The sequence below is a fragment of the Elgaria multicarinata genome, chromosome 23, assembly GCF_023053635.1.
Source record: "Elgaria multicarinata webbii isolate HBS135686 ecotype San Diego chromosome 23, rElgMul1.1.pri, whole genome shotgun sequence".
Taxonomy (NCBI): domain Eukaryota; kingdom Metazoa; phylum Chordata; class Lepidosauria; order Squamata; family Anguidae; genus Elgaria; species Elgaria multicarinata.
The window spans coordinates 10,368,750-10,394,870 of record NC_086193.1 but is presented as its reverse complement, the minus strand read 5'-3'; the positions used below and the strand labels follow the sequence as shown (position 1 = coordinate 10,394,870).

General features: G+C 47.0%; 2 protein-coding genes across 3 annotated transcripts; one reads left to right on the top strand and one right to left on the bottom strand.

The window, feature by feature from the left end:
• Window positions 1-1,812: 1,812 nt before the first annotated feature.
• RFXANK (regulatory factor X associated ankyrin containing protein) lies at window positions 1,813-14,211 on the top strand. Of its 2 annotated transcripts, none has more exons than XM_063146858.1 (9): window positions 1,813-1,976; window positions 2,792-2,957; window positions 5,995-6,078; window positions 7,619-7,684; window positions 7,980-8,080; window positions 9,838-9,963; window positions 11,573-11,639; window positions 11,938-12,018; window positions 13,462-14,211. In XM_063146858.1, exons 2-9 carry the CDS (start codon window positions 2,813-2,815, stop codon window positions 13,518-13,520), a joined length of 729 nt encoding a protein of 242 aa, XP_063002928.1. In that variant the 5' UTR covers window positions 1,813-1,976; window positions 2,792-2,812; the 3' UTR covers window positions 13,521-14,211. The 2 variants fall into 2 exon arrangements, with proteins under 2 accessions (XP_063002928.1, XP_063002929.1); XM_063146859.1 differs by having other exon boundaries at window positions 1,813-2,085.
• Window positions 14,212-16,291: 2,080 nt separating this feature from the next.
• Window positions 16,292-24,436, bottom strand: NR2C2AP (nuclear receptor 2C2 associated protein). The gene is made up of 6 exons (XM_063147071.1): window positions 24,375-24,436; window positions 21,685-21,814; window positions 21,227-21,317; window positions 18,863-18,968; window positions 18,166-18,233; window positions 16,292-16,437 (listed from the first exon to the last, which is right to left on the bottom strand). The coding sequence occupies exons 2-6, from the start codon at window positions 21,726-21,728 to the stop codon at window positions 16,318-16,320; spliced, it is 429 nt and encodes a 142-aa protein (XP_063003141.1). The 5' UTR covers window positions 21,729-21,814; window positions 24,375-24,436; the 3' UTR covers window positions 16,292-16,317.
• Window positions 24,437-26,121: the final 1,685 nt, after the last annotated feature.

The window sequence follows — 26,121 nt, the reverse complement described above, 5'->3', positions numbered from 1 at the left end:
CCCTAAGTAGACTCCTCCGGAAACGCCTCCTGGTGAGAAAGGTTCCTGTTGGGTGTAAGAGGAGGTCTGCTAATTCGTCCCACGATTCCGTCCCATCCGGGGTTAATTTAAGCCCCGGGCCCCTCCCCACCGCTCCCCTGCCAGGGCTCAGAGCTGAAAATGTGCCAAGCGACTCTGAGCATGAGCAGAGTGCCTTTCCCAACTGAGGGATTCCCTCCTCTATTGCCAGGAGCCTCTGAGCATGAGCAGAGTGCCTTTCCCTTCCCAACGGAGGGATTCCCCCCTCCACTGCCAGGGCTCGGAGCTGAAAAGGTACCAAGTGCTTCTGGGCATGAACAGAATGCCTTTCCCTTCCCAGCTGAGGGATCCCCCTCCTCCACTGCCAGGGCTCCAATCTGAAAAGGTGCCAAGTGCTTCTGAGCACGAACAGAGTGCTTTTTCCTTCCTAACAGGGATTCCCCCATCCACTGCCAGGGCTCTGAGGTGAAAAGGTGCCAAGTGCCTCTGAGCACGAGCAGAATGCCTTTCCCTTCCCAACGGAGGGATTCCCCCCTCCACTGCCAGGGCTCGGAGCAGAAAAGGTGCCAAGTGCTTCTGAGCACGAACAGAGTGCTTTTTCCTTCCTAACTGAGGGATTCCCCCCTCCACTGCCAGGGCTTGGAGCTGAAAAGGTGCCAAATGCTTCTGAGCACGAGCAGAGTGCCTTTCCCTCCCAACCAGTACATGTAAAGGCGGTGCAATGAGGGCAAGACGTATGCCTGCTTCTAAAAGCACAATCTTGTACATCTTCACACAGAAGTAAGCCCCCTTTAGTAAGGCCATTTAGGAAGGTATATGCATGCCAGTTCAGGCCAGGCTTCTTCCCAGTAAATGGGTCGCATAGGGCTGGCCTGCAAGTGAAGTTCTGGCTAACACACAAAATCGGAGCCTTAATGGAAAAAGAAACAATTGTATGGTACAGGGAAGGTATCTGAAGGTGACGGCCCATAAGAAACACAAGTTCTTCCAAATTATTTCTCATTATTATTATTATTATTATTATTTATAATTTTAAAAGAGTATTCTTGTAGGTTTCAAGGGGGTGTTTTAAATTAGCTGGGCAAATCAAGAAAGTGGATGTTAGCAAAAAAAGAGAGAGGAAGGAAGAAATCTGAAGAAAGAAAAATAGGAAGGAAGAATAGAAAGGAATTCGAAGAAAGGGAAAAAGAAAAATCTAAAGAAAGAAAATGTTTCAATAAAGGAAACATATAATATCCCGTCCCATCTCCAGAAGTTCTCCGGATTTTTCTGGGGTAATTTTTGATGTGCTTCCAAAATAATTGCAGCTCTTAAATGGTGCAAAACCTCTGGGTTTTTGGAGGGAGTGCAAGTTAGCTAATTGTAGATTCTGTGATGTTTATTCTTTGCTTATTTCAAAGAAACAGCCCTGTTGAATGTGGGGGGGAACCACACACCCCGCCCTCTTTCTTTGCTGGGTGGGGCTCTGCCCCCCAAGTCCTGCCCTGTGGCACCACTGCTAGAGGGGCTAGTTATCAACTTTCCCCGAGCATTAGAGGTTTTAGAAACAGAAAGAAACGGGAACGGCTAGCCCTTTAAGAACAACCATTCCAGGGAAAGCCCCGCCTCCAGGTAGTGGCAGCTGATAGGTGGAGCTGCAGCGGGGGGCGGGGGCAAACTCCGGCCCTCCATTCATAAAGTTAAGCCTTCTTCCGCCATGGCTTTGAAGCTCTTAAAGGGCCAGCCCGCTGGGTCGTGAGTGTGTATGTGTGTATATATCTCTACATTTCTTTCTTTCCTCCTCCCCGTTGGAAGCAGGAGCTGCTGCCAGGGCGCCAAGTGCATTGTGGGGATGGAAAGTTACTTTCAGTTTTGCACCAGGGGGTGCAGAGGGAAGTGGAGGAGCAAAAGAGGGCAGGAGGCAGAGTGATCAGAGCTGGGGACCATGCCTTGAAGTCAAAGCAGCCGTCCATCGCCTGGTGAGATGCAGATGAAGTCTTTACAGCAGAGCTTGGGCTGGAACAGAAGACCAAATGCAAGGCAGGAGGGTGGGGTGGGGTGGATTCTCTTCCAGGAATTGGCCCTGGGGTGAGTTAAACCTGACTGCCCATCTTGCCGCTCAGAGAGAGTTCAGAAACGGTTTTGCCTCCCCTACAACCCCTTTCCCTCCACGCTAGCTAATACCCCAGCTCTAATCGCCTCCCTCCCCACTCCCACCGGCAAAACAGGCCGGATTTGCTGAAAGTTCCAGGTGTTCTGCTCTGCCTGGCATGCTGCCCGCACCAAGCCTCCGAACAAGCCGACCGCTCGGTTTTCTTTGCTTGTTTCGGAAGCGTGCGAAATGTTTAAAAGCTGAAGGGGGAACCAATAGGTTCGCTTAACCCCGCCAAGCAGAATTTGAACTCGGCCCTCATTAACTCCGACGCCCGCTACACAAGTCAGAGCACGCACACTGGCTCGGTTCTGTTTGGATCTTTGGAGTATTTGATCTTATCTGAGTTATTTATTACATTCAATTGACCCATATGTGAATCAGAGGGTTGCACTATTTGCAGCGAAGCTAATAGATGTAGAGCAAAGTTTTTGGATACTCTTGGTGTGAAGTGCTATAAAGATTCAGAGATATAAATGAATTGTGATTGGGAAGTAATTAAAGGTTTCCATATGTCTGCTGTTCACCCATTTTACAATCATTTCAGTAATGAATGTTATGTACTTGGTAGCTCTATAGTTATGTAGTATTGTATAACAGCATAGTGGAAGTAGGTTTTGCAAGTTCTGGTGCGTTCCTCAGGAAGAAGAGCGCACCGCGAGAATGACCCACGCCATCCCCTTGAGAGGGCCAGAGGTCTCCGCTAGTGACGGAGACGATGACAACACGCCAATAATCCTGCAGCTGTACCCGTACTCAGAAGGCAAAGACGATCTGAATCCCAGTCAGGGCATCCCTGCCCCGAATGGTAAGTTCCTAAAGTTGGGAAGATAACGTCCTTTTGTAGACATTTCTGGGTTATCGCGTGAGGTCCTGGTTCCTCTCTATTCGGCTCTGGTTAGGCCATGTCTAGAGTATTGCGTCCAGTTCTGGGCTCCACAATTCAAGAAGGACGCAGACAAGCTGGAGCGTGTTCAGAGGAGGGCAACCAGGAGGATCAGGGGTCTGGAAACAAAGCCCTGTGAAGAGAGACTGGAAGAACTGGGCATGTTTAGCCTGGAGAAGAGAAGATTGAGGGGAGACCTGATAGCTCTCTTCAAATACTTCAAAGGTTGTCCCACAGAGGAGGGCCAGGATCTCTTCTCGATCCTCCCAGAGTGCAGGACGCGAAATAAGGGGCTCAAGTTACAGGAAACCAGATTCCGGCTGGACATCAGGAAAAACTTCCTGACTGTTAGAGCAGTACGACAATGGAACCAGTGATCTAGGGAGGTTGTGGGCTCTCCCACACTAGAGGCCTTCAAGAGGCAGCTGGACAACCGTCTGTCAGGGATGCTTTAGGGTAGATTCCTGCATTGAGCAGGGGGTTGGACTTGATGGCCTTTTAGGACCCTTCCAACTCTACTATTCTATGATTCTATGATTTTTGGTTGCATCCTGACGACACGGTTAAAATTGCCAAGCGTTGGCAATATTTTTCTTTCCTTCTCCTCACTGGAAGCAGGAGGAGGCTGCAATTCCGCAGGAGTGCCCCCCCCACCCCGCAAAAAGAAGAAAAGGCAGAATGGGATGCAGTGTGCAGCATTCCGCTTCTAAGAATCTCTGCTTTCATTCACAACTCAAAAAGGAAGCGCCTAGTCCTCATGATTTCAAAAATAAGCATAGAAGTGCCCAGGCAATGCCTGATGAAATCTCTTGAAGCCAGACAGCCAGCTGAGTCTGGCTGCGATCCTATCTACACACACTTCACCTGGGAGTAAGCCCTGTTAAACGCAACTTACATCTGAGTAGAACCTCCATAGGGTTGCTCAGCATGGTGTCCAGTTCTCGGAGGGGGGTGGAGGAAGAGGATGTAAAGTAGGATGACTCTATGAAAAGGAGGACAGGGCTCCTGTATCTTTAACAGTTGCGTAGAAAAGGGAATTTCAGCAGGTGTCATTTCTATGCATGCAGCACCGGGTGAAATTCCCTCTTCATCCCAACAGTTAAAGCTGCAGGAGCTATACTGTGACCAGATTTAAAAGAGGGCAGGGCTCTTGCAGCTTTAACTGTTGTGATGAAGAGGAAATTTCACCAGGTTCCCCATATATACAAATGGTCCGTGCTGAAATTCCCTTTTCAATACAACTGTTAAAGATACAGGAGCCCTTGTCCTCCTTTTCATAGGGTCACGCTATACAAAGTCTTTGCATAGCTGAGGGGTTATAGAAACCACACTGCATAAAAAGAGTTTAAGAATGCAGAGTAGATTTGTGCAAAGTGGAATCTATGCAAAATTTAGAATTTAAATTCCTAAGGGAGCACATTTTTCTTTTATTTGTTTATCTGGAGTAGAGCTATTCCCCTAGTGCAGCCATCCCCCAACCAGTTTCGTTGGTGTTCTGGATTTCAACTCCCATCATCCCCTGCCAATATGGCCCATGGCCAGGAATGCTGGGAATTGTAGTCCAAAAGATCTAAAGGGCATCAGATTGAGGAAGACTTCTCCAAAGCAGGGGGTTGTTGTCCAGTTGTTTTGGACTACAGCTCCCATCAACCCTAGATCATAGTGAGGGTTGATGGGAGATGCTGGCCCAAACATCAAGAGGGCTACGAATTGCCCGTAAAATATCTGAAATCGAATCCTGCCCGTTGACTCCATTTCATTCCCGTTCTTCTGTAATCACCTTTGTGTGAATATATAGATTGTAAGCTCCATGGGGCAGAGATACTCGTTCTTTCTAGCGCACCATTTAATTTCCCCTGCCTTTTGCCTCTCCGCTCTTGGTTTGATTTCTCAGCTCCAACCCCGTTGGGGATGGTGTTCTATAAATATTCATAAACCCAGGCCTGATTAACAACTGTTCTGAATTTTACTGGCATCCTAGGGACGCAGAAGCAAATGGTGGGTGTTCAACCTGTTTTGGATGGGGTTGCACTCCCCCTGAAGGAGCAGGTTCGTAGCTTGGGGGTTCTCCTAGAACCATCTCGGTGGCAAGGAGTGCCTTCTACCAATTCTGTTTGGTGGTCCAGCTATGCCCCTATCTGGACAGGGATAACCTAGCTTCGGTCGTCCATGCTCTGGTAACCTCCAAATTAGATTACTGCAATGCCCTCTACGTGGGGCAGCCTTTGAAGACGGTTCGGAAGCTGCAGCTTGTGCAAAATGCAGCAGTGAGATTGATAACTGGAACCAGAGGGTTCGAACATAAAACACCGATTCTGGCCTGCTTGCATTGGCTGCCTGTATGTTTCTGAGCCCAATTCAAGGTGCTGGTTATAAAGCCTTCCACGGCTTGGGACCACAACACCTGACGGAACGCCTCTCCCGACATGAACCTCCCCGGACACTGCACTCAACATCTAAGGTCCTCCTCCGAGTGCCTACTCCAAGGGAAGCTCGGAGGATGGCAACAAGGGAGAGGGCCTTTTCAGTGGTGGCCCCCCCAATTCTGGAATGATCTCCCCGATGAGGCTCGCCTGGCGCCAACATTGGTATCTTTTTGGTGCCAGGTCAAAGCTTTTCAAAGCATTTTAACAACATATGCTGAGTTTGTTTGTTTTTAATGGACCCCAGAACTCCTGTTGTTTAAATGGATACTGTTGTTTTTATATTTTTGATGGTTTTAAATTTTGTATACTTTTTAAATGTTCATTCTTCTTAACTTTTGTAAACCGCCCAGAGAGCTTCGGCTATGGGGCGGGATATAAATGTAATAAATAAATAAACAAAGATCAGAACCTCCCCGACAGACTAGAGCATTTAGGGAAATGGTTGGGTCACGTGTGTAAATTCTGCATCCTTTTGGTAGAGGTTCATGCTATTTAATCACCCCCCCTCACCGTCCCTTCTTCTAAAAATGCAGATGGAGGCATCCTGAAACATTCGACCACCCTGACAAACCGTCAGCGGGGAAACGAAGTCTCTGCCTTGCCGGCCACTTTGGACAGTGAGTTCTTTCGGGGCGATAGAACGAATCTCTTCTTTCCTCCTTTGCCCACCTGTGAGAGCGACTAAGTGGGCGACCGCACGAGACGGGGCCTTTTCCGTAGCGGCCCCATGCCTGCCGTCGGGGGTCCACAGTGCTCCAACATTGCAGGCTAATAAGGCCTTGAAAACACATAATTTTACTTTAACTTTGCCCTGATATGTTTGCTATTGTTGTTGATTTTATCGCTTTATTAAGGCCGTATGGTTTTTTAGTGTGTGTTTTATTGTTGTGGTATGCCAATTTGGGAGGGCTTCTGTCCTGAAAGGTGGCCAAGAAATATTTTAAATAAATAAGGGTGCAATCTTGTCTTGATAGCTGGCAGGCTCCAAACTCAGTGGCTGCTGCAGGGCACCCTGACCCAGCCACTCTGAATTTTTGCTAGACAGGCGATGTCGCCCATCTAGCGGAGGCTTCGGGGATTGAGAAGGAAGGAGGCTGAGACATGTATAGGATGATGTGTAACATGGCTTCTCCAGGCTCCTGCCCTCCTTTTCCATCTCTCTGCTCTATTTCCATGCGTGGAGAGAACCACACTGGCAACCAGGGGGCAGAGAGTGCGGTTTCTAGGCTCCGAGGTCAGAGCCCTGGTTCTGACCTCGGATCCCAGAAACTGAAAAATCATATAAGAACGTAAGAAGTGCTAGGCTGGATCAGACCGGGGGGTCCATCTAATCCAGCACTCTGTTCGTCCATTGGCCAACCAGCTGTCTAGGTAACATAGGATTGCTTCTGAAATAAATCCTTTGCTTGTGCAACACCCAATTGCAGTGGCTGTCATATCAAACAGCCCAAGCCTACCTGGAGATAAAGAAGGGAGAGCGGTCGAATGAAGGAGGGGAGATGTTTAAACACTCCCCCACCCGTGAACCAGTGGAAGAAGCATGCTTCTCAATTTGTGCATTTTTTTTTCCAATCAAGAGGACTAGCGCCTTGAAGGGAAACGATTCTTTTTTTGTTCAGTTGCAGTTCTGAGTCCTCCTGCTTTCCTTAGACTTCACTTGGTGAACAGGTGGTCTGTAACGTTCGATCTTCCTTTTGAAGAAACTCTTCAAGGATAGATAGCGTCCTACCCTTTCGTCCCAATTACCATGTACATGCAGTAGAAGACAGGTCAGAGACTTACGCTTCCTGAGAATCTTTGGTTTCAGGGTTGTTCCTTTTGCTTCTTCAAGTCAAGTTTCCATCCCTCATGGTGGCCCAAATAATGAGAGGCCTACTGAAATCTCAGGCCTCCATAGGGGGTAAATAAGATTTCTGGTGGGTGAGAAAGATGGCTCTTTGATGCTTAACTCCTTCGTCTCCTGAGTTCTCAACCACAACACATTATGCAAAAGAAGAATGGTTTAAATTTACGTATATATATTTTTAAAGAGGTCTGGATTTATTTATTTAAAAATGTCTCAGGGTTAGATTGCCTAGACACAGCGTTTATTTATATAGTGGTTTTACAGGAGATTTCAATTCTTGATAATTGTCTTTGTTTCACCCTTTCTTCCAGCTCTGTCAGTTCACCAACTCGCTGCTCAAGGTGAACTGGTCCTGTTGAAAGAGAGTCTGCGGAAAGGCAAGGCGTGAATTTATTTATTTAATTTATTTATTACAGTTATATCCCGCCCCAGAGCCGAAGCTCTCTGGGCGGTTTACAAAAGTTAAAAACAGTGAACATTAAAAAAAAGTATACAAAATTTAAAAACCATCAGAAACATAAAAACATTTAAAAGCAACAGTTTGGGGGTCCGTTTTTGCTCGCAAAACCTGAGCACCTGGCGTGTACCGAAAGAGGTGTCCGTTTTGCCAGGGGCATTGGGTGGTGTCCTTGCTTTATCTTTTGGCAAGAAAATTGCTTCTTCTCTGAACAGGCGAGAACTTGTTGAACAAACCCGACGAACGAGGCTTTACTCCTCTGATGTGGGCCGCGGCTTTTGGAGAGATTGAAATCGTCCGCACCATGCTCGAATGGGTAAGGACGGCCAGTTTCACGCTTCTCCAAATTTTGCAATGGAGTTCGCTGAGCAAACCCCGGTGGGTGAAATTGAGTGTGTTTATTTAGCGGCAGCATTTGAACCCGGCTCTTCAGCCTAAAAAGGTTCCCAGAGCACTTTACAAAGAGAACATCTTAGCATAAGACGTGCCCTGACGCTGGATCAGACCAAGGGTCGCATATAATCCAGCACTCTGTTCACACAGTGGCCAACCAGCCATCGGCCAGGGATGAACAAGCAGGACATTATTATTATTATTATTATTATTATTATTATTATTATTATTATTATTATTTATAAAGCACCATAACAAGGCAATCTGCCATATGGTTACAATCTTAAATCACCGTAACAGACAGGGGAGGGAGGGGAAAAACCAATAGGGGTTTTGGTGCAACAGCACCCTCCCACCCATGTTCCCCAGCAACTGGTGCACACAGGCTTATTGCCTCGAATACTACCATCAGTAGCCATGGATAGCCTTCGCCTCCTCCAGGAAAGCCATCCAGATGGGTGGCCATCACTACATCTTGTGGCAGTGAGTTCCATAATTTAACTCTGCGCTGTGTGAAGATTTGTCCTGGATCTGCCACCAATCAGCTTCATGGGATGACCCCGGGTTCCAGTATTTGGAGAGAGTAAATGTCTCCCTGTCCACATTCTCCATACCATGTATCATTTTCTTCACCTCTGTCAGGTCTCCTCTCAGCCTCCTTTTTTCCAAGCGAAACAATCCCGGTTGTTGCAACCTTTCCTCATAGGGGAGATGCTCCAGCCCCTTAATCATTTTAGTTGCCCTTCTCTGCACTTTTTCCAGCAGAGGCAGAAGGTTATAATCTAAAAGATGTGACACAAAAGGAAAAAGGGAGGAGGAGGGAGGAGGAGAGGAGCAAAACCCAAGCACCCGTTCTTAGCTTCAACTTTCTTAAAGGTGTTCTTTCTAGCAGGGAAGGGTGGAACAAGCTTCCTGCAGCTGTTCCTCTCTGGCTGAGGGTCGGAGCCAGGTGGGTCTCCCCTTTGCCATGATGTTGGTCCTGGGAGATAGGGGATGCAGCTTTCTAGGGTTTTTTGGTTCTCCGGCCAATGGATGACATCAATGTTTGCAGTCCCAGGGAAAGCGCCCACAGAAGTGCATCAATTTGTGAAACTAACATTCAAAAATGCACCAGGTTAAGCAAAACAGCTTGCCAAACCCCCCCCCCCCAATTATCTATGGGGCAAAACAGCACGCTCAAAATGCCTGTATAAGGAAAAAGGCACAAAAACTGCATACAAATTGTTTAGGAAAGGAAAGGAACCTCTCGTGCGAGCACTGAGTCGTTACTGACTCTTGGAGGGATGCTAGCTTTCACTAACGTTTTCTTGGCAGGCCTTATAGCAGGGTGGTTTGCTGTTGCCTTCCCCGGCCGTTATTACCTTTCCCCCAGCTAACTGGGTATTCATTTTACTGACCTCGGGAGGATGGAAGGCTGAGTCGACTGCCGGCTGCCTGAGATCGAACTTCCGCTGGGATCGAACTCAGGCCGTGGGGAGAGTTTCAGCTGCAGAACTGCTGCTTTACCACTCTGCGCCACACGAGTTAAAACCCGAAAACATCAAGCCAAATTCTTGAAAGTTGGGGATGAAGCGATCTTAAGATGGGAGGAGGGAGGGAGGGAGCGAAGCGGGAACGGAGGGGTTCGTCCGTGCTCGTCTTCGCACGGTGCATTTGCAACCGCTGTCCCTTCTTCCGCAGGGCGCAGACCCTCACGTCCTCGCAAAGGAGCGAGAAAGCGCCTTGTCGCTTGCCAGCACGGGAGGATACACTGACATCATTGTCTTGTTACTGGAGAAGGACGTAGACATCAACACCTATGACTGGGTAACCCTCGGGGTCGTTGCGGGCTTAGAGTGGCAGCGCACTGCGCAGTGGCTACAACCGGTGAGGCCGATTTCTCTCGGGGGATCGCAGGCTTGGCCGTAGCTCAGCGGTAGAACAGAAGGTCCCAGTTTCAACCCCTGCCATCTCCTATTAGGTGCTGAACATCCGGCTCACCTGGGGTTCGCTTCGGAATTCCGCACTACTTTTCCGCAACCGCCACGTGGTTTCTCCCCGCTTTTGCGCAGTTTCGTTCCCATTCCAGAAGCTTGAACCGCTGCTCCGAAAGCTTCGTTCCTGGGCAGGGAGAACCTCAAGGGGAAAGATGCTGGCGGTTTTGGCCATGCCCAGCCACAGAACGCAGCCCCCGAGATGGATTTCGGCCCGCGAGCTGACAGAACTTCAACACCCCTGCGTTAGAAGTGTTAGGAAAGGTCTCTTCTCTGTTTCAGACCACAGAAATCCAGTCAGATTAGGCAGGATTAGCTGGACAAATCGTCTCTCCTGGTATAGGGCGCCGATTTTTATGCTGGTATACTTGGGCATTTGCCAGGACCTGTTGAACTGAAGGCCGGATCTCTCTAGATATTTAATCCACCCGTCCTGCTCGTCTAATATTATATTATTCCATTTGTATCCCTCCTTTCCACCAAGAAAACAGCAATCGAGGCTCATAGTTAGTCATGAAATTTATACCTTGCCTTTCGCCAAAGCATCATGCCTGCTTTCCCCCCTCCCTGTTCAATAATAATAATAATAATAATAATAATAATAATAATAATAATGTATTTCTTACCTGCCTCTCTGATTGGATCGAGGCGGGGAACAACAGGAAGCATAAAATACGGATTAAAAACATAGTATACACTGTTAAAGGAAAAAGGAACCTCTCGTGCAAGCACTGAGTCATTACTGACTCTTGGAGGGACGCCAGCTTTCGCTGACATTTTCTTGGCAGGCCTTATAGCGGGGTGGTTTGCTGTTGCCTTCCCCGGTCGTTATTACCTTTCCCCCAGGTAACTGGATACTCATTTTACTGACACTATTAAAAAGCATCCTAAAATTCCACTGGATGTTTCAGCCCTCCGAGGTAGGATCGTCGGAGGCAGTGACAGATTCACCCGGGGAGGGGGGAGGATTTGCACACGGCTCTCACTTTTCCCAGACTGACCCGCTCTAACCCAGGGGTGGGGAACGGGATATCGTCGGACTGCAATGCCCCTCAGCCACAGCCAAGAGTGGGGGATGATGGGAGAAGTAGTCCAGCAAAATTTGGTGGGCTACAGATTCCCTTAACTCCATGTCCCCTAACCCCCTCCTCTTGAATGCCTCTAGTGTGGGAGAGGCCATGACCTCCCTAGGTCATTGGTTCCACTGTCGTAATGCTCTAACATCAGGAAAAACATCCTGACTGTTAGAGCAGTACGACAGTGGAACCAGTGACCTAGGGAGGTCGTTGGTTCTTCCACACTTGAGGCCTTCAAGAGGCAGCTGGACAAGCATCTGTCAGGGATGCTTTACCCATGATGCCCTGCGTCTGATCCCTTCCCCGGGCGCCTAACAAAAAACCTTGTGCTGCCATTGCTGAGCTCCTGTTCAATCCCCTCTGCAGAATGGCGGGACTCCACTCCTGTATGCCGTACGGGGAAACCACGTGAAATCTGTTAAAGCTTTGCTAGGTAAGTGCTCATGGGTCAGACGGGGCAGCCTGTCCCGGATCGATACGCCGCTCAGCCAGAGGAACCAGAGCCGGCAACTTTATAGGCCCTGGTGGACGCTCATTGGCTTCCTTGTGTCACCTGACCCCTGCTTAGTAACTGCAGTGCAGCCTTCCGACCACACGTAGCCATGGCGCTGTTGCGCAGAGAAGGAGGAGCCTGCAACAGCTCCCTCTTTTGGAATAATCCCAGTGGTGCAGATTGATTAATAAATTGATTTATTAAAGTAATAATCGGTGTTTGCACTGTCTCACCCTAGCCCGAGGCGCTGACCTGACAACCGAAGCGGATTCTGGTTACACGCCGATGGACCTGGCGGTAGCTTTGGGATATAAAAGAGGCAAGTTTTGGGAAATAAGGCCAAGGTTTTCTGTAGCTCGCTAGCTAGGAGGGTCCTCACAAAGTATCTTTGGCATGGTCAAGGAATACCTGTGTCAGAGCCGCCCTGCTGGATCAGACTAAAGGACTACATAGTCTAGCATCCTGCCCCCTCACAGGGTAGCCTCCACACGTGTCCAACGCATCCCGGAATGTCATTTGGGTGATCTTCCCACAGGACTGTCCCTACCATTCAGCAATGTGAGGCGATTGCCTCAGGTGGCAACGCCATCGTCGGCGTTGAAGAAAGACGTTCAGTCTTGAAGAAAGGTTTTCCTATCCAGAATGGGAGGGGGCAGAGATGTAAAAATTCCGGAAATTTTAAAGCCATGGAAAAAAACGGTTTCGGGGGGGAAACTGACATTTTCATAAAAATTGAAATAATGCAATATTAGCACTTTTTACAGATTGAAAGTCACTTTGTTACTTTATGAACATAAAATGTAATTATGACCAGGTTGGTTTGGCATAAAATTATTACATTTGGTATATTAAAAGTACAGTGTACTCAAACAATTATTACAAATTTAATTTACTATTTTACTTTTTGGGGGGTAACAAATGGAGCTACAAGCTCCTGAATTGTTGGGAACCTCTTTGGTTCTGCTAGTTTATGAGGAGCAGGCAAAAAAAAAAAATCAATTTTAAAAAACAACAAAAGAAACCACCAACATTAGTAACAGAGAAAATTATTTATGTCTCTGCTAGTCCTCCAGTGTCAAGACATAAAGCCTCATTCCCATAAAAAGAACTGAGAAAAAAGGTGGAACCAAGATTCAATGAATGTGCATGAAATTTAATCAGACTCATTTTCTGACATCAGTATCAGTTTCAGTCTCTGCTTCCATGGCAGTGCTGCCCCCTAGAGGCAGAAATGCATCTTGCTCTTGCATTTGAGAGTTTGTAGTCTCAGTTTACAACCTAGGACTTGCTTGTCCTCGGTGCACAGTCATTGTAATAATCTGATACTGTACAGTTTTTAGAAATCATTTGGAGAAGTTAAAATCTGAACACCTTGTCTTAAACATTTTATTCATCATGCTAAAACAAAACATCCCGTAATCTGTGTTTTCTTTATTTATTTCTCAATTTTTCAGGAAAAAACCCAAAAGAGGCTTTGGGGAAAAATGGAAAAAAAGTGTTTTTTCTGATTTTTTCCGTTTTTTTTCTAGGCCTTCACATCTCTAGGGGGTGGGGGGCACCATTTTTTCTTTGCCTCAGGCAGGAAAACCTGGCTTTGTTGCGCACAGGATTTGAACGGGGATCAGGAAGGGGGAGGAGCCAATGGAATGAGCCAAGACTCCACAGGCTAGGTGCGGCTCACGGCCCAGAAGTTCCGCACCCCCAGTATAAGCTGAATTATTATTGTTTCCAAAAATCAATATTTTGTCCTCTTGGTTTCCAGTCCAACACGTGATCGAAAAGCATATTCTCAAGTTATTTCGGAACAAAGAAACAGAATGAAAAGCTTCCCCAGTCCGCCGAGGGGGGGGGGCGGGCGATGCAACCCCCCTCCCCTTCATTTTCTCTGCTGTGACGATTGGCCCGAGGAAGTGGGACAGATAGCTTTTGGGACTGGCTGGCGATGCGGGGTTTTTCCGGACGTTTGAGAACGCAAGATCGGAAGTGAAGCCTTGGGAACTTTTAAAGTTCGCGCCAGCCCTCTTGAAAAAGGAGGGAAAGCAGAATGCCAACACTTCTGGGTCAAACCTGTCCTCAAAGTCCTCCCTGAAGTTCAGATTGCGGGCCGCAAACACAGGAGGCGCTTACGGAGGCGGCAAAGAATTCCAGGTAGCTCGAGCAAGCGAGCCCAGCTGCAAACGGAAAAAGAAAGCGAACGGCGTCCACCCTAACCCGCACCAGCAATCTAACCTGCATTTGCGTACGCGAGAGATTGTGTTTCTTTGCTTTGCTTCCCTTTGAGCGGCAGCTGTGCACGGACTGGACTTCTGAGAAAAAGACGCCTCCCAAGTTTTGGAAGGGAATGCTGCGTTTCCAGATGGCAAGCCAGCCAAATGGCTCTGGGATCTCGCCTTGTTAAGAGCTGCTCGCTCACCTAGGGCGACTCGAAGTTGCCTCCAAGCGAGCAGGCAGAAAAGATTTTGTAAATGAAAGCGTGTTGATTTCTTTTCATTAAAAAACACACCAACCCCCAGGTTTGAGCTGTGGCGTTTGTTTTCAAGACGGTTTGGAACGAACGTCTCTTTTCGTATCACCATCTTACAGGCCAGGTTTTATCCCTTGCATCTTCAACCACGCATGCCCACCATGATTCCGGTTTGGTTATTTATTTATTGCATTTTTATACCGCCCAATAGCCAAAGTTCTCTGGCCGGTTTACAAAAATTTAAACCACAAAAACCATTCAAAATATAAAACAAGCAGTATAAAAGCATCATATAAAATATCTTATGTGAACCGCCCAGAGAGCTTCGGCTATGGGGCAGTATACAAATGCAATAAATATTAATAACAACAATATAAAAACACAGCCAGGGAAAAATCGAACAGCGATACTGAAATGAATACCGATTTAAAACACAAATTTAAAACAGGCAAGTTCAAATGAAGTTGCTAGACTATTAAAATGCTGAGAAAATAAAAGGCGTCTAAAGCAGTATAGCGTAGGTGCCAGGCGAAACTCTGGGGAGCTCCTTCCACAACCGGGGTGCCACAGCAGAGAAGGCCCTGCTCCTGGTAGCCCCCTGCCTCACCGTGTGTGTGCAAACGGCGCCCCGTTTCGAATCAACTAAGGCTCCAACCTTTGGGGGCAGGCTAACATCTGCACCACAATTTCCAATTTATTTAACCCTATTTATGAACCGCTTACATTAAAAGACATGTCTAAGCCACGTACAAAAACGCAGTAGGAAAAACATAATTGAATGCTGTGTGCAGAAGACAGGACTACTTTCTTGGGCATGCTTCTTGCGAAAATTAAGTGTGAAGTACGCACGGAAAACCCAGAAGGGTGGGCACTTGCAGTGACGGTGAGTTCCAGAGAGTAGGGGCTACCACATTAAAGGCCCTGTCCTGAGCCATCCTGAAACGGACCCTGAAATCTTGCGTACTACCAGAAGGGTTCCTTTCCGATGCGTGCAGTCATTTGGAGAGCTATATAACCCTAAAAAACGATGGCACATATCTCCAAATTTGACTCGGCAGCGATAGGGCATTGCCCTGCCCCTAGAAATGGTAGGTTTTTAAATCTAGGGCCTGTTCAGACAACGCGCTAAACCACAGTTAGGCCGCGAACCCTTTTGCAGCAAATGGTTAGCGAGCGTGTTTAAACCGTGGTTATGTAGCCACCGTGGTTAGGAAGGGTTCACATAACAGGCTAAGCCATCACGTTTAGCTCAAAATGCTTAACCCCCGTGGCTTCACGTGTCATTGGAGCAGGGCCAGTGATAGACAGAAATGACTAAAACATTATTTTGCATGCTAAAGAGAGAAACTGCCCACTTTGGCTCAGTTCAGACGAGGCATTTCTCGACGGTAGTTTTAGAACTCCACGGTGGAGTTTTTACCCCACCGTTGAGAAACGTGTCGTCTGGCAGGAAAACTTCATGCAACGGTGGAGGTTTTTTGTGTGAAAACGCTCCATGCAGAGGAAGGTTCCTGCACAACCGTTGCGTTGTGTCTTGTGTTGCAGACTCCATGGAGTTGCGTTAACTTTTCTCACCGGCTACAGAGTTCCCCGGCAAGAGCGGCGAAAGGAGTGAGTGCCACTCTAGGAGAGCCACTGGGATTGGTGGGGTTTTTTTTTTTTTGCAGCAATGGTTGATGGGATACCACTGGGAGAACCGGGGAAGGAGAGAGGCCAGAGGAACTGTCAATCAATGGATTTCACTCAACGCCACGGGAGCCCGCAGTCCCACAACGGCGGAATTAGAACATGTGCGGGGCGCACCCCCTGAAAACTCAACCATTGAGTGGAGTTTTCACACTGCATTGACTAACGTGTGGTCTGAACTGAGCCTTTCTCTCGATATCATCCAAAAAGCATCTGAAGAAGAAGAAGAAGTTGGGGTGAAACTGGAAAAGTCCAACGAGGGTACCACCGTCCTAGAGTTCACCCGTGCGGAAACGGAAGAGTTCCCCCCACCAACCCAAACGATACCCAGCGTGGCTCTGAGATCCAACCAGCCGCTGTTTGAAACGGCCTCCTGGATGTCAAGGGGACGTTCTGCGACCCATCGTCGAGCAGAGAGATGCCGGGACGGACGGATGCCTCGTCGTCCGGATCGTGCGTCCTCCGGCATTAAAACCTCTCCCCCAACACGTCGAGCTGGTAGACGATGATCCGGCCGAAGAAGTCTGTGCTGTTTTCAAAGTTGATCTTCAGTTTATCCGATAACGGTGCTTCTTGGAGGGCAAAGCTGTAGAAGAAGCAGTTAAGGAAAGCGCCAGCCGAGAGAACCACAACTCAACAGGGCCAAGGAACCCTCAAAAGCAAGAGCCAACCACGTTTACCCAGAGCAGCTGTAGCCTTAGTCACACCTTAACTGTATCACGGTTGTGTCAGAGAAGTCTCCGGCTGCTGATTGGTTAAGCTGCTGTGAAGGCATGGAATGTTCACCAGCAAAACAACCTCACACAGAGCAAAAGCTACCCCTCTATTCGGCATTAGTTAGGCCTCATCTTGAATACTGCTTCCGGTTCTGGGCTCCACACTTCAAGAAGGACGCAGACAAGCTGGAGCGTGTTCAGAGGAGGGCAACCAGGTTGATCAGGGGTCTGGAAACAAAGCCCTATGAGGAGAGACTGAAAGAACTGGGCATGTTTAGCCTGGAGAAGAGAAGATTAAGGGGAGACATGAGAGGACTCTTCAAATACTTGAAAGGTTGTCACACAGAGGAGGGCCAGGATCTCTTCTCGGCCATCCCAGAGTCCAGGACACAGAATAATAATGGGCTCAAGTTACAGGAAGCCAGATTCTGGCTGGACATCAGGAAAAACTTCCTGGCTGTTAGAGCAGTACGACAAAATATCAGGAAAAACGTCCTGATAATGGAAGCAATGACCTACGGAGGTCATGGGCTCTCCCACACTACAAACCTCCAGGATGCAGCTGGACAACCATCTGTCAAGGATGCTTTCAGGTGGATTTGTGCATTGAGCAGGGGATTGGACTCAAAGGCCTTATAGGCTCCTTCCAACTCTACTCTTCTATGATTTTATAATGTCTGAAGTCTGGTTTCTGAGAGGGAAGGGGAAACTGTCCATTTGGCTGGGAGTGACCCTTCATGTCCCGCACCACTTCTAGCTTCTGCAGCAGCCTTAAGGGCAGTCCCATGTAGAGCGCATTGCAGTAATCCAGCCTTGGGGTTACTAATGCCCGTACCACTGTGGCCAAGCTATCTAGAAGAGGCTGTAGCTGGCGAGCTAACCATCTGTCAAGTATGCTGTAGGGTGGATTCCTGCATTGAGCAGGGGGTTGGACTCCATGGCCTTGTAGGCCCCTTCCAACTCTACTATTCTATGATTCTATAAGGCACTTTGAGCCACCGTGGTCATTTGGGACTCTAGTGACAATGATGGATCTAGGAGCACCCCCGAACGACGAATCTGATCTTCCAGAGGGAGTGCAACCCCATCCAGAACAGGCTATGAACCTATTTCCTGGACTCGGGAACCACTCACCCACAGGGCTTCCGTCTTGCCAGGATTCAGCTTAAGTTTATTGGCCCTCATCCAGCCCATTCCTGAGTCCAGGCCCTGAGCCAGGACGTGCACAGCCTCACCTTATTCAGACATCACAGGGAGACAGAGCTGAGCGTCATCAGCGTACTGATGGCCTCCAAATCCATTAATGACTGCTCCCAGCTGGGTCATCCAGATGTGGAATTTAAAGCATGTATAGCATTTTTTTATCAAGCAGAAGAGGCTCCCAGAATGGCTTAGAAAGGTAAGAAATCAAACGGTCCCAGCCCGCCGGGTTTACAATCTAAAAGACACGACACAAAAGGAAAGAGACTTGGGTGGGAGGAGGAAAAATAGAAACAAATTCAGGCACCAGATTCTCAGCTGCAAAGTTCAAGGGGTTATGGTATTGGATCTAAACACGGTAGGTTCCAGAAGCCCCTTAGGAGTTGAAAAAAAAGGATATCTGGAGAGAGTTGGTATCTTCGGGATAGAATTCAGCAACCTGGGAAAGGTCTTCTCCTTTCCTGCAGCCTGAGAAGATTTGAAAAGGGGGAGAAAGAGGTGGCTGAGATACAATTTGCTTTGAAAGTGAGTTTATAAATTGCAGCATGGGGACCATCGGTTCTCCCCGTGCCACATTCCCAGATCGCAGTGACAATTAGAAGAGGAAAAATACCGAGGGGGACCCAGAGATTTCCTTGAAAGTGAATATCACACGCTGAAGAGGCTAGCCACGTTTCTGTTAAAAAGTGACTTGCCTCTTCAGCAAAGTACACGGTTGCAAAGGTAGGCTATGGTTTCAGGAAAGCCTGACACGGCGGTGTTTGAGAGGACCGGCTGCTTGTGTTATTCAACCTGAATGGCTGGATCAGAACAAGACGGTCCATTTGGACTTCATTACATGAGTTCCCAGACCTGCTTGTTGCGTCCGCTGGAAATGTAAGCAACTGATTTTGGGCCTAAAAAGGCAAGCAACTCCAGATCAAGGATGTGCCCCGTTAACCAGCACACGTTCTGGTGGTGGGCGGGGCAAAGGGGGCGGGGCTAAAAATACCAGCAGATTTTCACTTAAAGCTCTTACCTCCAGTAATTAAATCTTCGAGGGGAAATGTAAAAAAACATAAACGACTGGCAGTTAAGCAACTCACTAGGTGCCTTACCTTGCACGGTACACTTTCGGCTCGCAAATCCCCCTTGGAACTGAACGCGGATCTGGGACGCTCGGACAGCCTGCGGGAATTCCAGCGTCAGCCACTGGGTGGAGCCCTGACGGAAACAGGAGCAGCCAATGACAGAAGCCCAATCTACGGGGGCAAGGATTCCCGAGCACCGCAATGCCCTCCGAGTCGGGGAAGCGGCCCGTGGAAAGAACCCGTTCTTGGGAATCAGAGGACTTCAGCTTGCACATTAAGGCTGAACTCCAACGTCCGTCCCCCTTAGAGCGAACCCTTTGAAATGAACGGGATTTAAGCGGGTTGTGACTAATGGAAGTCCCATTGATTTCAACCGGGGGGGGGGGTTACCCAAAACAGGACTTAACGTTGGATTTTACCCGAAATATCTGCAGCACGTATCCTTGGGACAAGGGCTGGAAGCAGAGCCTTTTCTGTTGTGGCACCCCGGTTGCGGAATGCGCTCCGCACAGAGGCTCACTTGGCGTCTACGTTGTGATCTTTTTGGCGCCAGGGAAAGACGTTTTTATTTCCCGAACATTAAGAACATCAAAGAGCCCTGATGCTGGATCAGACTGAGGGTCCATCTAGTCCAGCGCTCTGTTCACACAGCGGCCGACCAGCTGTCGACCAGGGACCCCCAAGCAGGACACGGTGCAACAGCACCCTCCCGCCCATGTTCCCCAGCAACTGCTGCACACAGGCTGACTGCCTCGAATACTGGAGATAGCACACAACCATCAGGGCTAGCACCCCTTTCAGTTTGCAGTGCTTTATTTCTACGGGTCTCGCCTGGAACGGCGTTTCATTGCTTTATTTCTTGGGCATTCAAGAAATAAAAGAAATATTCCTTACACCTTTTACAAACCAGACCATTTTTTGTGTACTCGGCCGCTGTTGAGGACTTTCTGACGAAACGGGTTTGGGTTTACTTGGTACCAACTGTCGTCGTAAAACGCCCAGAGTTCTGGCTTTTGTGCAGTATAGAAACGAAATGAATTATAATACGAGTTACTTCTGGTATTGTAGGTCACTAGAGCACAATAATATCGTACTGTTCTCTATTGTTTAATGTGATTTTTTTTAGTCTGCACAGATAAAATTATACTATCCGATATTCTTGTATATATTCTTTATCGTCACCAGATAGCCCTTTGCAGTTCTTGTATCGCTGGATCTGGTAGGTGAGACGTCTCACCTGTGCCATGAACCAGACTAGAAAATTTATTTATTTATTTTATTTATTTATTGCATTTTTATACCGCCCGATAGCCGAAGCTCTCTGGGCAGTTCACAAAAATTAAAACCATAATAAAACAACCAACAGGTTAAAAGCACAAATACAAAATACAGTATAAAAAGCACAACCAGGATAAAAACCACGCAGCAAAATTGATATTAAGATTAAAATACAGAGTTAAAACAGTAAAATTTAAATTTAAGTTAAAATTAAGTGTTAAAATACTGAGAGAATAAAAAGGTCTCCAGCTGGCGACAAAAGGAGTACAGTGTAGGCACCAGGCGGACCTCTCTGGGGAGCTCATTCCACAACCGGGGTGCCACAGCGGGGAAGGCCCTCCTCCTAGTAGCCACCTGCCTCACTTCCTTTGGCAGGGGCTCACAGAGAAGGGCCCCTGTAGATGATCTTAAGGTCCGGGCAGGTACATATGGGAGGAGGCATTCCTTCAAATAAGCTGGCCCCAAACCGTTTAGGGCTTTAAATGTCAATACCAGCACTTTGAATCGGGCCCGGACCTGGACTGGCAGCCAATGAAGCTGGAAAAGGACTGGCGTGATGTGGTCTTGTCAGCCAGTCCCTGTTAGTAACCGTGCTGGCCTGTTTTGTACCAGTTGAAGTTTCCGGACCTTTTCAAAGGCAGCCCCATGTATAACGCATTGCAGTAATCCAAACGAGAGGTTATCAGAGCATGGATCACTGTAGCTAGGCTATCTCCGTCCAGGTAAGGGCGTAGTTGGTATATCAACCTAAGCTGATAAAAGGTGCTCTTTGCCACTGAGTTCACCTGTGCCTCAAGTGACAGTCCTGGATCCAAGAGCACCCCCAAACTACGGACCCGATCCTTTAGGGAGAGAGCAACCCCATCCAGGACAGGGCAAACATCACCTCGCCGGACAGATGAACCACCCGCTAACAGTACCTCCGTCTTGTCTGGATTGAGTCTCAGAAATCTCTTTTCGCAATCAGATAATAATAATAATAATAATAATAATAATGATGATGATGATGTACTCCTTACAGGGCTGTTGTATGGCGAAGCCAGATCAATGTATGCAAATCCACCAACACAATGTCGTCATGATTTTATGCCCCGGGGGAACTTTTCGCCTTACCTGATCTGAATTCCAACAGGTCTCTTCATTCTTGTCAAACATATATTTCTTCCCAAACTGCTTCACTTCTCGGTTGAGGACGGAGCTGACCCTGCAAACGCACAAAGCGGAAGGCAACAGGTGAGCAGGTTGCACTGAAATTATGCTATTGAGTTAGAAGGGACCTAAGAGGCCATCTATCCCACTCAGCACAGAATACAAACCATGTTCCCCAGCAACTGGGGCACACAGGCTTACTGCCTCGGATACTGGAGGTAGCACCTAGCCATCAGGGCTAATAGCCCTTGAGAGCCTTCTCCCTCCAGGAATTGATCCAACCCCCTTTGAAAGCCATCCAAACTGGTGGCCATCACTACGTCTCGTGGTAGTGAATGGCCAACAATTTAATTTATTTGTTTGCTTTTAAAGCATAGAAAATATGATCGGCGTCTCCATTCGAGGACGGCAAACACGCTCACCTGCTCACGGTTTCAGAGCAAATCAAGGACGCCGTTGCCGCCATCTCGATGCCAGCGAGGTGACGATTTGAGAGCAGCGCAAACCGACCAACGGAGGTGTTGCCAGAAGCAAGGTGGAGGTGTGTTTCACCTGATACCAAATGAGAACCAGAACGAAATTCAAGTCGTAAATAGTTGCTAGGAAGAATCAGAAGAGACCCTGCAATGTACTCAACTTTAATTTTTTCCAGCCAACAATTTCTATGCCTCTGTCTCTCGCCTTCCTTCATTTTTTACTATTTATTATTACATTTGTATCCCGCCTTTTCCCCTCTTGCGTGGAACGCAAGGAGGCTGACATGGGCCTCAGCTAGCCCTGCCTAGCGTGACCAGATCCAAAAGAAGGCAGGGCTCCTGCAGCTTTAACTGCGGTGATGAAGAGGGAATTTCACCAGGAGCTGCCTGCCTACCAATGACACCTGCTGAAATTCCCCTTTCAATACAACTGTTAAAGATACAGGAGCCCGGTCCTCCTTTTCATATAGTCACCTTTTTTTACAGGCAAAAATATTTCTTGTAATAGCAAATTAAAAAAAACCAAAAGCAGAATAGCTATGGAGAACCTATCTAAAAAATGGCACGCCTATCCAGTAGAATTTTAGGATGCTTTTAGGATGTTTTTTAACAGTGTATACTATGTTTTAATTAGTATTTTATGTATTTTATACCTACTATTGTTCCCTGCCTCGATCCAATCGGAGAGGCTGGTAAGAAATATATTATTTTATTTTTATTATTATTATTAAAGAAATGATTGACCAACAAAGCTGAAGGAAAATGAGACCGACCAAATATAGCAGAATACATCGCTTTTCAGGTTTTATCTGCTGCATTTTGGGAGCCATGATTTAACTGCCACCTTTTCCTGATTTATCTTTCTTATTTTAAGTTGATTCAGGAGGATTTTAGGATGTTTTCAGGATGATTTTTAGGATCTTTTAACAATGTATATTATGTTCTTAATTCAGTTTAATGTATTCTATATTTACTGTTGTTCCCCGCCTTGATAAAAATGGAGAGGCGGGTAAGAAATAAATATTATTATTTAATTATTATTTATTAAGCTCTTTTTTTCTTTCCTTTTTTTTAAACATTGTGGAGATGCTGCCCCTGACATTTTTATGAACAGCGGCATAAAAATATTTAAAACAATTAAAGGCACAATCCTGTGCATGTTTAGATCATAGACTCATAGAATAGTAGAGTTGGAAGGGGCGTATAAGGCCATCAAGTCCAACCCCCTGCTCAATGCAGGAATCCACCCTAAAGCATCCCTGACAGATGCTTGTCCAGCTGCCTCTTGAAGGCCTCCAGTATGGGAGAGCCCACAATCTCCCTAGGTAGCTGATTCCATTGTCCTACTGCTCTAACAGTCAGGAAGTTTTTCCTGATGTCCAGCCGGAATCTGGCTTCCTTTAACTTGAGCCCGTTATTCCGTGTCCTGCACTCTGGGAGGATCGAGAAGAGATCCTGGCCCTCCTCTGTGGGACAACCTTTCAAGTATTTGAATGGCTACTGGCCCTGATGGCTAAATGCAACCTTCAGTATCAGAGGCAGTAAGCCTGTGTATACTAGTCGCTGGGGAACCTGGGCGGGAGGGTGCTGTTGCACCCACGTCTTGCTTGTGGGTCCCTGTTCAACAGCTGGTTGGCCACTGTGGGAACAGAGTGCTGGACTAGATGGACCCTCGGTCTGATACAGCAGGGCACTTCTTACGTTCTTATTAAAAAATGTACTACAACTCCCAGCATTCTACAGCCAAAATCTAAACATACATAGGATTACACCTGAAATAAATCAAAATAAATCTAAGCCATAGAACCTCTTATTTAATATAACCAAGCCTAATGTATATTCCTCCTCTTTTTAATCCATGCCTCCGTATCCTTCTCCTTGCGTCTTCGGTATCTAAACTGTAATCCCCTTGGGGCAGGGACATAAGACAGAAAGGTGGTGCTACATAAAGAAAGAACATTTAAAGGAAATTGAACATGGCGGAGGCCTCGAACCCGAACCAATAGGAGGGACAAAAACAGTCCCCCTCTCACGCGTGTTCACCAAGGCCGCGTTTGCTAACATGTGTTTACTAAAAAATAAATAAATGCATCATTGTATACATTAAGACCTTCTTTAAGCAGGTATTTTAACCTTTAATCTGTTGCTTTATTCATTTTATTGCTGGCGCCTCGATGTTTTTTCATGTTTCATATTGTATGATTTTGATACTTGCATTGTTGCGTTATTGTTTATTTAAATTATTTCTATTTTGTGGTTTGGTTTTATAACCTGAAAGGCATTCTGGGTGGCATATAAATCTATTAAAAGAAAGAAAGAAGCACCCCACTGTATTGAATACGATTTGACTCCCACGAAAGCGTGGATGCCACGAGAAGCCCTTTATTTTGCATCCTCTCTTTCTAAACCTTAAGGTTGCCAACTTACCATGAGATATGCACTCACACACAACTCACCTTTAGGGTTATGGCTTTAAAACTGGAGCTTAAACTGCAAGGATCACCCAAATCAAAGGCTTGGAGATTTAAATCCAGGGTTCTGCCTGCAGAGGACGCTGTTGCAAACAGCCACCAAAATCAAAGGCAGAGGAGCAGGAGGTCGGTGAAAACGTTGGCAACCCTCCTTCCCATACTAACCTGCAAAGGGGAGCTGCTGATAATGCTGATCCTAAATGCACAGCTCTAAGAAGCCATCCGTATAACTGCAATTCCCATGTGCCTCTATTTTTCCTCTCCCAGCCAGGCAGGAAAGCAAAGCAGAGATAACGTGGGCAGGATCTTGACTTGTGCTACACGTGTTTCCTGTTTCCTGCATCGGGTGGAAATCCTTAAAGAGGCAGGACTCCAAAAAGAAAAGAAAAAAACCATTCGTAGCCTTCAGCTAAATGAAAATAAAATCAAAATAAACGTTTGGCCTGTTCTCTCCATGACCACTAGGTGGCGGTAGTAGAACGTAGCAAAGAAAGAACCCAGAAAAGTAACATTAGAGCAGTTTTTAACTAAATTATTATTCTTACTTTATTGAGAAAGTACACGTGTACAAAATTGCCACGCCATACATCGAACACACAAGTCCATATAACACAGAAAAACACAGTTATTCGGAGGAGACAATATTGCATTTTAAATGTGATTTTAATATTTAGCTGTGAAACGCTTAGGGGTTTTATGATATTCAGCAGTATATAAATATCGCAAATAAATACATAAGAACCTCGTGATGTTAAACTGGAATTTGATCCAAACATCAAACGGTGAGCGGCATCGTTTAATCTTTGTAAAACTGCCCAGAGAGCTTCGGCTGTGGGGCGGTATATAAATGTAATAAATAATAATAAATAATAAGAATCGTTAAATCATGCGGGAAGTTGAATGGACAGAAAATAACTGGGCCTCCATATGAGGCAGGTGGCTCGGTAGCCCACAGTGGCTTTTTGATAAGCAGTTGGGCTAAGGAATGATTTGGCTCCTTGAATCTCGCTGAATTCTATGGGGTAGAAACACAACTGTGCACAACCCTGCAGTAACATCAGAAGAGCCCTAAGGCTGGATCACACCGAGGGTCCATCTAGTCCAGCACTCTGTCCACACAGTGGCCAACCAGGGACGCACAAGCAGGACATGGTGCCACAGCACCCTCCCACCCATGTTCCCCAGCAACTGGTGCACACAGGCTCACTGCCTCTGATACTGGAGGGAGCACAGAGCCATCAGGGCTAGTAGCCACAGATGGCCTTCTCCTCCTCCAGGAATTTGTCCAACCCTCTTTGAAAGCCATCCAAATTGTTGGCCATCACTACATCTTGTGCTAGTGAATTCCACAGTTTTAACTCTGCGCTGTGTGAAGAAGTCCTTCCTTTTCTTTGTCCTGGATCTCCCACCCATCAGCTTCATGGGATAATGACCCCGTTGAGTTCTAGTATTATGAGAAAGTACTACATCTTGTACGACAGGGATTTTTGTTTTTGAATTCTAATAATAATAGGCTTGACTGAGAAATAAAGGGCCTGCTAGCACTTCATTGCTCAGTATCATACTTTTCCAGCTATTCCACAGGTGCCCAGAAAAGCTGGTCACAAGGCTGACCAGGAGCCGCTTGGACTCACACCCTTGTAGCCACTCCCTCCCAGCCACTCCCCCCATTTGCTGTTTATCACAAAGCTGCACAAGCCCTGCCCTCTTTTGTCAAGGGGGCAGGGCTCCTGCAGCTTGAACTGTTGTGATGAAGAGGGAATTTCACCAGGTTCTCCATATATACAAACGACACCTGCTGAAATTCCCTTTTCTATGCAACTGTTAAAGATACAGGAGACCTGTCCTCCTTTCATAGGGTCAGCCTAGTTAAAGATGCAGGAGCCTTGTTCTCCTTTCCATAGGGTCACCT

Excerpts from the sequence above, each read along its gene's own strand:
- RFXANK (XM_063146858.1), top strand. The coding sequence starts at position 2,813 with ATGACCCACGCCATCCCCTTGAGAGGGCCAGAGGTCTCCGCTAGTGAC. Across the intron at positions 6,079-7,618 it reads CTTGCCGGCCACTTTGGACA|CTCTGTCAGTTCACCAACTC; the intron begins GTGAGTTCTTTC and ends CCTTTCTTCCAG. Across the intron at positions 12,019-13,461 it reads AGCTTTGGGATATAAAAGAG|TCCAACACGTGATCGAAAAG; the intron begins GCAAGTTTTGGG and ends CTTGGTTTCCAG.
- NR2C2AP (XM_063147071.1), bottom strand. The coding sequence starts at position 21,728 with ATGGCGGCAACGGCGTCCTTGATTTGCTCTGAAACCGTGAGCAG. Across the intron at positions 18,969-21,226 it reads CCTGTTGGAATTCAGATCAG|GGCTCCACCCAGTGGCTGAC; the intron begins GTAAGGCGAAAA and ends TGTTTCCGTCAG. Across the intron at positions 18,234-18,862 it reads CCGAAAGTGTACCGTGCAAG|GCTGCAGGAAAGGAGAAGAC; the intron begins GTAAGGCACCTA and ends AAATCTTCTCAG.